This window comes from Aptenodytes forsteri, unplaced genomic scaffold (genome assembly GCF_000699145.1).
Source record: "Aptenodytes forsteri isolate BGI_AS27 unplaced genomic scaffold, ASM69914v1 Scaffold100, whole genome shotgun sequence".
Lineage (NCBI taxonomy): Eukaryota > Metazoa > Chordata > Aves > Sphenisciformes > Spheniscidae > Aptenodytes > Aptenodytes forsteri.
In genome coordinates, this window is record NW_008796216.1 from 3,670,208 (window position 1) to 3,681,921 (window position 11,714).

The 11,714-nt window shown below is 34.2% G+C and overlaps 1 protein-coding gene across 1 annotated transcript in view; it reads left to right on the top strand.

Moving 5' to 3' along the window:
* Nucleotides 1–11,714, top strand: part of CSMD1 (CUB and Sushi multiple domains 1) — a 1,345,565-nt gene that overhangs the window by 1,252,229 nt on the left and 81,622 nt on the right. Inside the window, 1 exon segment of the mRNA XM_019474454.1 lies at nt 9,640–9,834. Within this exon segment, the coding sequence (XP_019329999.1) occupies nt 9,640–9,834 (195 nt within the window).

Consider the following 11,714-nt stretch of genomic DNA (forward strand, 5'->3'; position numbering starts at 1 on the left):
ATTTAACGTAATCTTGAAGGCCTTCCTGAGTACTCTATTTCAGTAATTTAGATTTTTTTTCCCCTTGCAAAGTTTTTCCTAGTATATATAACCTGAATGTTTTTTCTGTAGTGTTGAGGCATTATTTGATTTTGAATCCACAGTGGACAAATAGAAGTTATTTTGTTCTTCTTTCATTCTTTTTAACGTGATTGAAAACTGTTGTTTTTTCAGTGTGGTGTGTTATCCTTGGCCAGCAGCCAGCTGCTCACTCACTCCCCCTTTTCAACCAGACAGGGGGAAAATAGGATGAAAAATCTCGCAGGTCGAGATAAGGGCACATTACTGTCACAGGACTCAACTTGGGGAAAGTTAAAATAGGGTCAAATACGTTTCAGAAAAAAAAGTAAAATCAAACCAACACTATCCTCCTGCTATTCCCAGGGTCAACTTCACTCCTTTGCTCTTGACTCTTCTCCCTACCCCAAGCAGTGCTGGGGGATGAAGAATGGGAGTTGTGGTCAGTTTATAGAAAGCTCCTCTCTGCTGCTTCTTCTTCCTCACACTTTTCCCCTGCTCCAGCATGTGTCTCTCCACGGGCTGTTGTCCTTCAGGATAAACTTGCTCTAGCATGGGTCGTCCATCAGCTGCAGTTCCTTCAGAAAATAGCCACCTGCTCCAGTGTGGGCTGTAGTGTGGATATCTGCTCTGGCGTGGTCCTCTCCATGGGCTGCAGCAGAATACCAGCTCTGATGCCTGGAGCACCTCCTTGTCTTTCTCCTGTGACCTTGGTGTTCCCTCTGTTGCTTCTCACTCTTTTTGTTCCCTCCTCCTCTGCCTGTGCAGTGTTTTATGCTTTCCTAAATACACATTCCCAGAGGTGCCACCATCTTGGCTGATGGGCTCAGCTGTGTCCTGTGGTGGGTCCTTTGGAACCAGCTGTGTCCAGCAGCCCAAGCTTCTCTTCACAGAGGCCACCCCTGTAGCACCCTACCCCCCACCCCCCTGCCAACACCTTGACTCCTGCACCCAATACACTCAGTCACCTCTTCTGTAGAGATAACTGTCTTGCTGTGATTCATTCTCACTCTTTCTTTATACTTTTTCTGTCAGTGATTCTCATTATTGTCCTCTAGACAATCTCCAAGTAATCTACACCTTTCTTGAAGGACAGTGCCTAAAACTGAACACAGCAGTTCCACAGAGTACATAAGGATTATTCAAAACCAGCTGTGATCACACAGACATGCTCTGAATTCAGAGTCATGTGTGGAGGGAAGGCAGTTCTCTAGTGTATTGAACTGCACTTCATTCTCTCAGAAAAAATTGGTAACGTACAAAGAACATAACTTGAATGATTAATCAGCAGAAATATCAACAGATTTTTTGGAGGGAAGAGGTCAGTTAAACTAACTGGGGATTAAAAATACTGAATTAATAACACTATATCTGCAGTGCAAAAAAACCCCAAAACAACCAACTTATATTACTGAAATGATCAAACTTAACCAGATAAAGACTACTCTGTAAAACAAAGCTTAATTATTAACATTTAGCACAACTTTCAACATTAAAAGTTTTGTTTAATATTTATCATAGCCTAACAAAATATATGTAAAGCTTTTTTCTCATTTTTTCCTTTTCTAAAAATTTATTCAGTTTGAAAAAGAATCCCATTACTTCTAAAACCAGAAGTGCTAAATTAAAGTGCTAGTGATCCACATGACAACGTTAAAGTCAATATTTTCAAAATGGATTGCTATTCAGAGGCAGGCATGCCTTACCCAAGATTTCTCATTTGCAAAGTGCAGAAAAGCTTAGACAATCTGCATAACAACCAGTTTTTGTAGTATTCCTGCTGTAGGGATAAATGTATTTAGTCTCCAGAGACAGAAACATTTCAGACTTGATGAGCAGCAAACACAGCACAAGAAGGTAAATAGTAAATAAACGAGTTCATTTTATCCCCAGGTCTATTAAAATGAAGGTTGAAATCAGTGCAGTTTGTTTTGCAAAGTATCTCTGATAATATAATGCCTGAGGCAGATGTTTGAAACTCCTTTCTTTTCATCAAAAGTATTTACATCAGAATTGAATCATGAGACATATGATTCATGCTGATCATACAGCAAGACACAGATGGATCATGGACATTAGGCTATTGAATTTAATTACATGAAATACCAATCAGCAGATAACTATTAAGAAAGCTGAACTGAGTGAAAAATAAGTAACTTGCTTCAGTTATTCTACATAGAGATCTCTAGCACATGATGAAGGGAACTAGAGATGTCTGTGTATATTGCTAGTTCAAAGCCTTTCTCACGCAATACTTTAAATCAGGCCAATACTCTCTTTAGAGAGTGACCATAGAGTAGTAACTTTACATGTGAATATAGGACACTGTGTAAAGTATGCGAAAACTTTCTACCGAAACCTATAAATTAGTATATTACTGGTGGTCACAGAAGTGAATGTGATATACAGTTCTAAAAAAACATCCCATCCAAAAGGTGTAGATATATCCAAGAAACCTGAATATATCAAACAACTTTGGTCTCAAACTATAAATGAGCACTGGTGCTTGCATGATTCTTTCCTTACTGTATGCCACATAAACTGCCTCTAATACCTTTTTCTCCAAATAATATCATTTGAATAATGCTCAAACAGAAAAGATAGGATGTGTAGGCATGATTACAAATTTAAGGTTTGTAACCTTATTTAATTTAAGGTTGCAGCCTTAAATTTAAGTTGTAACTATAGTTAGCTGAGAAACACTTTTACGTATCATCAGCATTTTTACATACCTGTAAAGTACTCTTGGAAAAGTCATAAGTTTCCATCTTTCTAAGATTAAATAAAAAAAAGAGAACAATCTTTTGGGAATTTTTTACCTAATCCATTTTGTCAGACATGATTTGAATTTTGTCTGCTACTATGGAAATACAGATACTGATTCTTGCAGTGATAAGTTAAAAAGGGAAAAATTCACAAATGAAATTTGCTTCCTCTCCTTTGGATAATATAATCTCTTGCTATTATTATATAAAATTGCATCATTATAACATGATTATTAAATTTTGTTTGTGACTAATTAGTGAAAATTATTATTCTTATTATTTAGTGCCTCACTTTCTTCAGAATATATATCAAGTGCAGAGAAATAAGGTCTTCCGAAGCAGAGATGGAAAGATGGAAACAGAAAAGGACTTAGCTGTCAATGCAAAATTTAGATGTGTTGCTCCCTAAATTCAATCCAGAGCTGCACTTGGATATCTAAGATATTTACTAAATAGAGAGATTCATGCTTGGAATAGTATCCGTAACTATTTTGTAAAGAAACAAAGTCATCTAAAGGTGTTGGTGAGGGTCAATCCATTCATCTGAGACACTTCTTTTGTTTTTACATTTTTTATTTATATTTTTAAATATTTTTCACCATGTGTTTGTTTTCCTATGTGTCTTTCTCCTTCTGTGAAATTCTTCTAATTTAGAAATCTAGATTTTTCAGTGTTATAGAAGTTATTTTCCTTTTTCATCTTGTACAGGGGTTTTTGGTTTGGTTACAAAATTTCAAAACTGATAGAAATGAGAACAGAAGTAATATATATTTTTTCCTGAGCAACCTTGTGACTTGGACTTGGACTATCTCTCTACATTTCATGTAGAGGTGACAGCTACAGATGACAGCTAAGAATAGTTATCTTTTTGGGAATCACTAAATATATTTTTTTAGGGTTTTTGATTTTGTGGACACTTGACAATGACTTTCTTCACGAAGTAGAAATACTGATCTAAATCTTGGGTTCTCCCTCCACAGCAACTGAACTTCTTAGTTGATGCTGTTAAAGTCTGTTCATAGCTTGAATGTGGTGGTGTTTACTTTTTCTCTGAATAATATAGAGAAACAGTTGTTTTAGACCATTCTTAAGAATTGAAAGAACTGGAAAGAATTTGTGCCTCACTGTGTCACTAGTATGCACGATGTCATAAGAGGAAACTACTGAAAAACTTCGTATGAGATCTGAATCAGTGAAGGAGATCATACTAAGCCTGTTCTGAGGCAAAAGAGAACTTTCTCTGTTTAGTATGTATACTTTAACGTTATTAGAGAGTTTGTATTTTCTTGTTCCAAAATTCATGTTCCATGAAAAGAAATCTCATTAATGAGTTTGCCTTTACAAACAGTGCATTCCAGTACTAGAAACTTCTGCTAGTTTGAGATGTGGTACAGTCCCAATATTTGCACTACGGAGAGTTTAAGTATGTACGATACTTTTAGAAGAGCTAGGGGGAACATTAGCACATAATTCTTTTACAAGTCAAGCATAACTTTTTTCATGATAAAGTAACACAAAAAGAAATGTTCTCTGGGCCAGCACAAAACATTTTTTTAATGGAGGTATTTTTGCATGCTAGAAAATGTCTAATGTAAATTCTTAAGAATATTATAATTATGATTAATGCCCAGTTTTAGAGTTTTGCTAGGCATATAGTAAAAAGATGTACAGACACCTGACCACTTGAAATTAATGGAAGTATAAGCTTTTTTGTTCCACAGAAAATCTGCAGACCTAAAGATGCTTTAAGAAATATGCAGCAAAGAACATTAAAGTAGGATCTAGTTAATGCAAAGCAGAACTTTCAGTTCTGTGCACTATCTGTGCTTTTTTACCAGATCTGGGGAACTGATTTAAAATATTGTGCCAGAGAGTGAAAAAATAATGACAGCAAATGTTATGATTTACTTCCATGTTTCTTTTAATGAAATCAGAAGACTGAATATGTTCACTCATTGCAGGATCATGATGTCAGATCTTTTTTCTGATTAAGCCAAGGTACCCTACCAGTTCTCTAAAGCTAAGTACCATAATTTGTAAACCAGGAGTATGAATGTATACAATATTATATTACATTTCTATATAAGTACATATAAAATGTACCCATATAGGTTATAGTCCATGTGTGTTGGTACTGAGATCTGGACCAGTATATGTTTATTAACAAAAATACTGCTGAAACAGGTTAACTTGTTAGCCTCTCTTCTTACTTGCTTTCCTTTTCATAGAAGTAAGTGGATGCATAACCTAGGAAATTGAGTTTGTGGTTAATTAATTTTTCTAACATTTTAATTGCCTGGGATGGTCCCTGTAACTGCATAACTTTATTGCTCTTTTCCATTACTCCTTTAATATACTCATTCAAAGATTTAAATCATGTCCTTCATTGGTTTATGCTAATTTATCTAATATAAAACATTTTAAAGAACAAGTTAATGTTACCTTTGCATAATCTGCATATTGCAGATTTCACTGTAGATAATTTTGGAAGCTATGGTGTGCTGAGCTATAACAGTGATGGTTCAGACATTGATTTTTATCTAGAAATTAATTGAAAAATAGAAATTTTAGAAGCCTTTTTAATAATTTTCAATATGCTTGTACAATGACTAGTTATAGAACTATGAATCATAAGTAGTTCTGGAAAAAAACATCAGTTGTATTATAAATGCAAAAAGGAATTAATTAATATAAAGAAGCAAAAATTCACTACCAGCTCATCATAGATACTGTGCAATTGCTGGGTTTTTTATTAGCTAGGACATTCAGAACACCATACCCAATAATTCTCCTAACATTTTCTTTAACAAATCCTGAGGTCAGTAAGTAATTTTTGGAGTATTTTTTCAAGGTTTGGTATGTAACATGGAGTACTTATTAAGGGTTAGTACTTATTCAGTGAACTATAGTAAAACAGTTAATTAGTTTAGGCATCTTAGATTAGTCCAGGTACATTAGACTAACAGGTTGACTTGACATAGCTGACTGGATTGACAGACTGATACCGAATACCATATGATCATTTTGTTTATTTATTTTGAGGTTTCAAAGCCTTTCCCGTTTAAATATGTTGAACGACAAGAAGCACTTAATTTTTTTGCTCTGTGGTTTTTTTTCTACTAGCATACTGAAACTATCAACTTACTCAAGTGATCCTGTTTTGTTCTTAGGTCTTTGTTCTTAGATTCTGTGATGTATGGGATTATTTGGTTTCCTATTGTCTTCTTATTTTACTAATACTTATGAATTTAAACCACACTTGTCTCTCAAACATAATACACAACTTGACCTTAATCTTGCTTTTTTTAAGCTAATAGTGAATTTAGTCCAAAGGGTATATTTGAACAATGTAGTTGTCATTGTTGCATTATAAGTTCACAGCACAGTAAAACAAAAAAGCCTTTTCCCTTTCTTTGTGATTGTTAACTACCTGCTGAAGAATGGCAACCAAGTATCAGATGCCATTACACTTGCAAATAATAAGTTCATGTAATTGAGATATTTTTCCGTCATATACATTGTACTTGTCTTTTTTTTCCCCTTGAAACAATAATTACATTCAGAGTCACAATATTCAAGATATTTCTGGATTAGCATGAGATGTACTTTTTTGCTTACATAACAATAAGAAAAGACAAGCAAAGGCTTGTAGACAGAAGAACAACTCAGTAAAAGGGAAGAGTCAGTCTTCTGGTATTCAGATTCTAGGAAAATATTGGTAGTGCAATGTGTTTGTTGACCAGAAGAGCAAGTAAAAAGAATAATGAAATTACAAAGGATCAATCATTATGAAGAGTCAAAACTAAAAGCTGAGCACATTACCGCACAAATTCTTGTTAGACTTTAGTTGTTGTAGTTGCAAAAATCTTGTTATATTTTTTTGGTCATTGCCACTGTTCATATAGTGAACATTTTTATGTCTTGAGTAACAAATATACCTGGGCTTATGGAACAAGTCAATTTTTTGTCTTTTTTGTGGTAGGTAGATCTCATTATGAATTTCCTGCTTTTGAGTCTATTCAGAAATATTAGTATATGGAGATGTCATCAGTAATGTCATGTCATTAAAATGGGTAATCTTAATCATAATTTTAAATGATAATTATGTTTTCTGGCCTATACTTTATGTAAAGCAATATTATTCATACATTTCTGTATAAAAATTACCTGGAGAAAAGAGAGAACATCTTCACATCTGCAAGATGTTGACATCATCCCTTATAGAGTTGCATCTATGTAAATGACAAATTAAATAGTGCCCAGCCCGTAATTTACAAGAGAGAGACCATGAGAGGCAAATTGATGCACTCATTCATAAACCATGTGCACAAAATCAAGCATCTGTTAATAGTCTTTTTTTGTTTCCTGAAGGATGGGGAAAATAAATCAAAATCAGTCTGCAAAATTAAAATTTTTTCAAGCAACAGTTTTAGTTGATTACACCAACAGTCTAGAAGTGTATTCTGTATTCAGTAACATCTTCAATTAGAAAATGTACAATCATGTATCAGAATCTGATAGTTGTTTGTAAAGTATGCTTGCAAGAAGATTCTAAGTGTATTTATAGCTAAAGAAAGAATAAATTACATACTAACTTCAGTATGGAGAGGAAACATCTATGTGGCTTATTTACATATTCTGAAATAGCTGAGTGTCTTAGCTCTAAGTGTCTTAAGATATTCTTTATGGTTAAGACTAAAATTTTTACTATCAGACTAAATAAGAAGCTTGTTTTCATCTTTGAAAGAACCAATAAAACTATTGCTTGGGAGGAGAAGTGATAAACATGTTAAATTTAAAGGGTATTAAGTACCTATTTAGAATAATTTTTGTCTTCTGACACACCTATATGATTTTCACTCCAAGGTGTTAAGTAAAGTGCTTTAATATGCTTATTGTATTTAACAACAAATAAGAAAAAACTGTTTCTTGGTTAATAGTCTATAATCTTTGAGTAGCTATGAAACAGAGTTTAGTGTCAGTATCAAATTAAATTAAATTAGGAAGTAGGAAGTCCTCCTTTAACCTGGGAAACTGTTCATAACTAGTCAGAATATTGTTATAAAGGGCAAAATGAAGAAGTATTACTTTTCAAAGTGATTGTACGCTGGCAATCTTTCCTAAGATATACTGAAAAAAAAAAATCTAAGAAAATATTCTATAATTTCAACTCAATGTAACTTTATAATATGTCATTTCGAAGTTCTTCAGATGATTTCTCCTTCATAAATTCTAACACATCTCCACAGATATGCTATGGTGCCAGTTCTGTGTTTCGTAGATGCTAGAATTTACCATGGGTAAGGTAACTATTGGAAAAGGTAGATGTATAAATCTAGCATTATCAAAGGCACTCTGAAAAGTGGTGGAAATCTAAATTTTTGCAGGAATTTTTCTTCTATCACTTTCCCTGTATTTCAGTGATTGCCTGAACTAGTCTCTTTCATCACACATTCACACTTGTGATAAAATCACTTAATACCTCTCAGACAGTGTAAAGTCTACAGAATATGTAAGTATTTTTTGTCAGCTTTATGAGTCCTTTCCTTGGTAGAATGGTGTAAATTTATTATAGCATAAATGAGAATCAGACTTTTCTTTTATTTCTTCAGTATAGTTTGGGTTTTTACACACTTCCTCCTAATGTTTTTGTCTTACACTAAATGGTGTAGTGACTTGAGTATATTGTACAAAATATCAGTGGTAATGATTCATAAGTATACCAAATATTTAGAAAATTTATCACCTTTTTTTTACTAACATATAAGGAAAAAAAAAAGAGGAACTAAATTTGTTACGTGTTTGTTTGTTTGTTTGTTTTTCCTTGGAAAGTATAACTTTTCTCAAGTGTTGCTGGGGTAGTAGTTTTTTCTAAAGTATTCTTTGGGATATAAACAGTCACTAATTCATTCAGACTTTTTCTATAGCAGGGAAATTCTGAACAACATGGTGTAAGATACTAAATACAGCTATTTAAAAATGAAGTAATCATAAATATTTTCATAAAACTAGTCTAATCATTACAGAGACAGGCACATTAAGATAGAATTCATGTCAATATCATAAATATTGTAAATATTCTGTGTACTTCATCTTGAATTGCAGAGCACCAATTTGAAACTGCAAAATATTTAAAAATGCTATATATGGTTGGTAGCTATATTAAGCGTTCTGAAAAATATAAACTACAATTCTTGTCTACTCGCAGTAACTGCATTCTCTTATGAAATCTGAAATACCAAAAGCAACAGAACTGAAATCACTCTAAAAATTTCTCTAAATGTTATCTTTATTTTTTATGTCAAGTGTTCTGAACTGGAATGTAATAATTTTCCTGAATACCCACAGTATACCATTTTGTAGTAATTAGCATTTAAACGTGTGTTAACAGCTTTTATCACAACCTGTTTTAAGAACTTGCTAGAGCTTTTCTAAAGTGAGTATCATGGATAGAAAAATAAAGCATCACTTGAGCCTTTGCAAAAATTACATAGCATTATTTGCTTTCCCTTTTACTTCCACTGTATTCTGTGATGTGTTTTGTCTCTGAAAGTTTTAAATAAATTGCATTAGAGACCATAACTGTACATCATTGTTCCACTGCATCTCACTAAACAAAAATGTACTATAAACTCCTGCTCAATTTGTAATACTCACTGTATGACGTTCATTATTTTTCCTGGAACTTGTATTTCAGAAATGCTTATGGTATGCTCAATTTTACATTGCAAAACTTCTGCCAGTAAGGCAAGACATATATATTCTGTGAAGAAACTTAGGGGTGGAATGCTAATCTTTAAGTGTCCTTTCTTCACAGCTGTAACTTGCCCCAGCATAGAGACTCTGCTCTCAGAACATGTTGTCTGGAGACTGATTTCTGGGTCACTGAGTGAGTATGGAGCTCAAGTCATGCTCAGCTGCAGTCCTGGATATTATTTACTGGGTCGAAGACTCATACAGTGCAGGACTAATGGAACCTGGAGTGTAGGCAATGAAAGGCCAAGTTGTAAGGGTAAGGAACTTACTTGTTTACAGAATATCCTATGCTTTTTAATACATATATTTTATTTTATAAATAGTTAAAAGTTTTTTTAAAAAAATGTTGCTATCAATCTCCTATAAGTAAGCAAATATGATATTTTCATTAATTTGTTGAAATTAATTAATTCAAACTCTTTATGTATAAAGTACAACATATTTCATACAAGAGTCAATGAAGGAGCATCAGAAGATCAATTTGGATGATGATCTATATCTGACTATGGATTTATTCAACTAGATAATGCATAAGTATTTAGACAATACTAGGAGATGTTATCACCTTAGAAGATTCAGGATTAGAATTAGATTAGGAGATGATATTGCTTTGACCTCTTGGGTGAAGCATGAAAACTGTACTGTTAGAGAAACATACATACGAACTTTTTTAATGTCATCATACAAAACTATCATAAATTACATCAGCCCTGACTTTGGATGTTTAAAGATTTAGAGAACCTTGACATTCTCAGTGGGATCATACAGTTGTCAAGGGTTACAGTATCAGAGTCTTAATGAATTCCCCCAAAACCTCATTTCTTCATTTTCCAATGTGTTATTTGCTTTTGTTAGAGAGGATATATGGCATATCAGCTAGTTGTGGTACCCTTAAAGCAGAAACTTTTCCTATATTGTGGTAGTACTTACAGACTCTCTTTCAATGGCAGGGCAGCACAGAAGATCCCAGCATCTGAAGGAAAATGGCCAGCTGACAGGCCTGCATACTAAGCAGAACTGGAAATAAAATTCAGGCATTCAATTTTTCAGAGCAGTATGTCATTTCAGTTAGATATTCAAATTTAGTATTTCATCCTGAAAGAGATGCGCTTTTTTTTTGAGTGACTTTTTTTTTTTTTTAATTCAGTAAAGTTTCTAATGTTAGAAGATATTTGAGAATGGCTATTCTGAAACAAGCTAAATCGATAAGAGAAATTTTATGGCAGCACTGTAGGAACGAATTCTTGGGATCAGGTGAACAACTTACTAAATTATACCTTCTGGTATTTTTTAAGCAAAGGGAACAGAATCATTCTGCTGTCAAACTGTTAAGTCTGCAGACATGTCAATAATAGAATCACAGAATCGTAGAATAGTTTGGGTTGGAAGGTGTCACAGAAGCTCATGTAATCAAATTAGGCACGTGATAGATTCAAAAATAGACTTTATTTAAACCAAAATTATTTAGCAGAAAACTAACTAGAAATGAGGTGTCAACACCCCAACAACATCAGTAAACCACAGGTTCAGGATGGTGTATGAGGAATTAATACTGCACAGCCAACTTCAGAAATGAGGATCCAAAATGTGCACAATCACTCACCTATAAGATGAGGGCTCTCAGTCTCAAGGAGTTTCCATGGGCAGTGTCACGACCCAAGGGGAGAGTCACTGACTGCAGACCTGTTGCTCTGAGGAGGACTGACTCAACTTGCCCTCCGGCGGGGCTCCATTAATACCCTAGTCGAATCTGATCTGTGGTCAATTCTAATTGGCTGAGGGCCTTAACTTTCTTACTGATGTTCTCCCACAGTGGGCAGCTTTCCATTCTCTTGGAGTGCCTTCTGTGGCTTGGGTGGTGAGGCTCGAGCACTTGCCAGTGAAGACCAAGGCAAAAAAGTCATTGAGTACCTCTGCCTTCTCCGTATCCTGGGTAACCAGATCTCCCATTTTGTTCTGGAGAGGGCCCACAATTTTTCTCATCTTCCTTTTATCCCCAACATACCTATAGAATCTTCTCTTGTTGCCCTTGATGTCCCTGGCCAGATTTACTTCTAGCAGGGCTTTAGCTTTCCTAACCTGATCCCTGGCTGCTCAGACAATTTCTCTGTATTCCTCCCAGGCTACCTGTCCTTG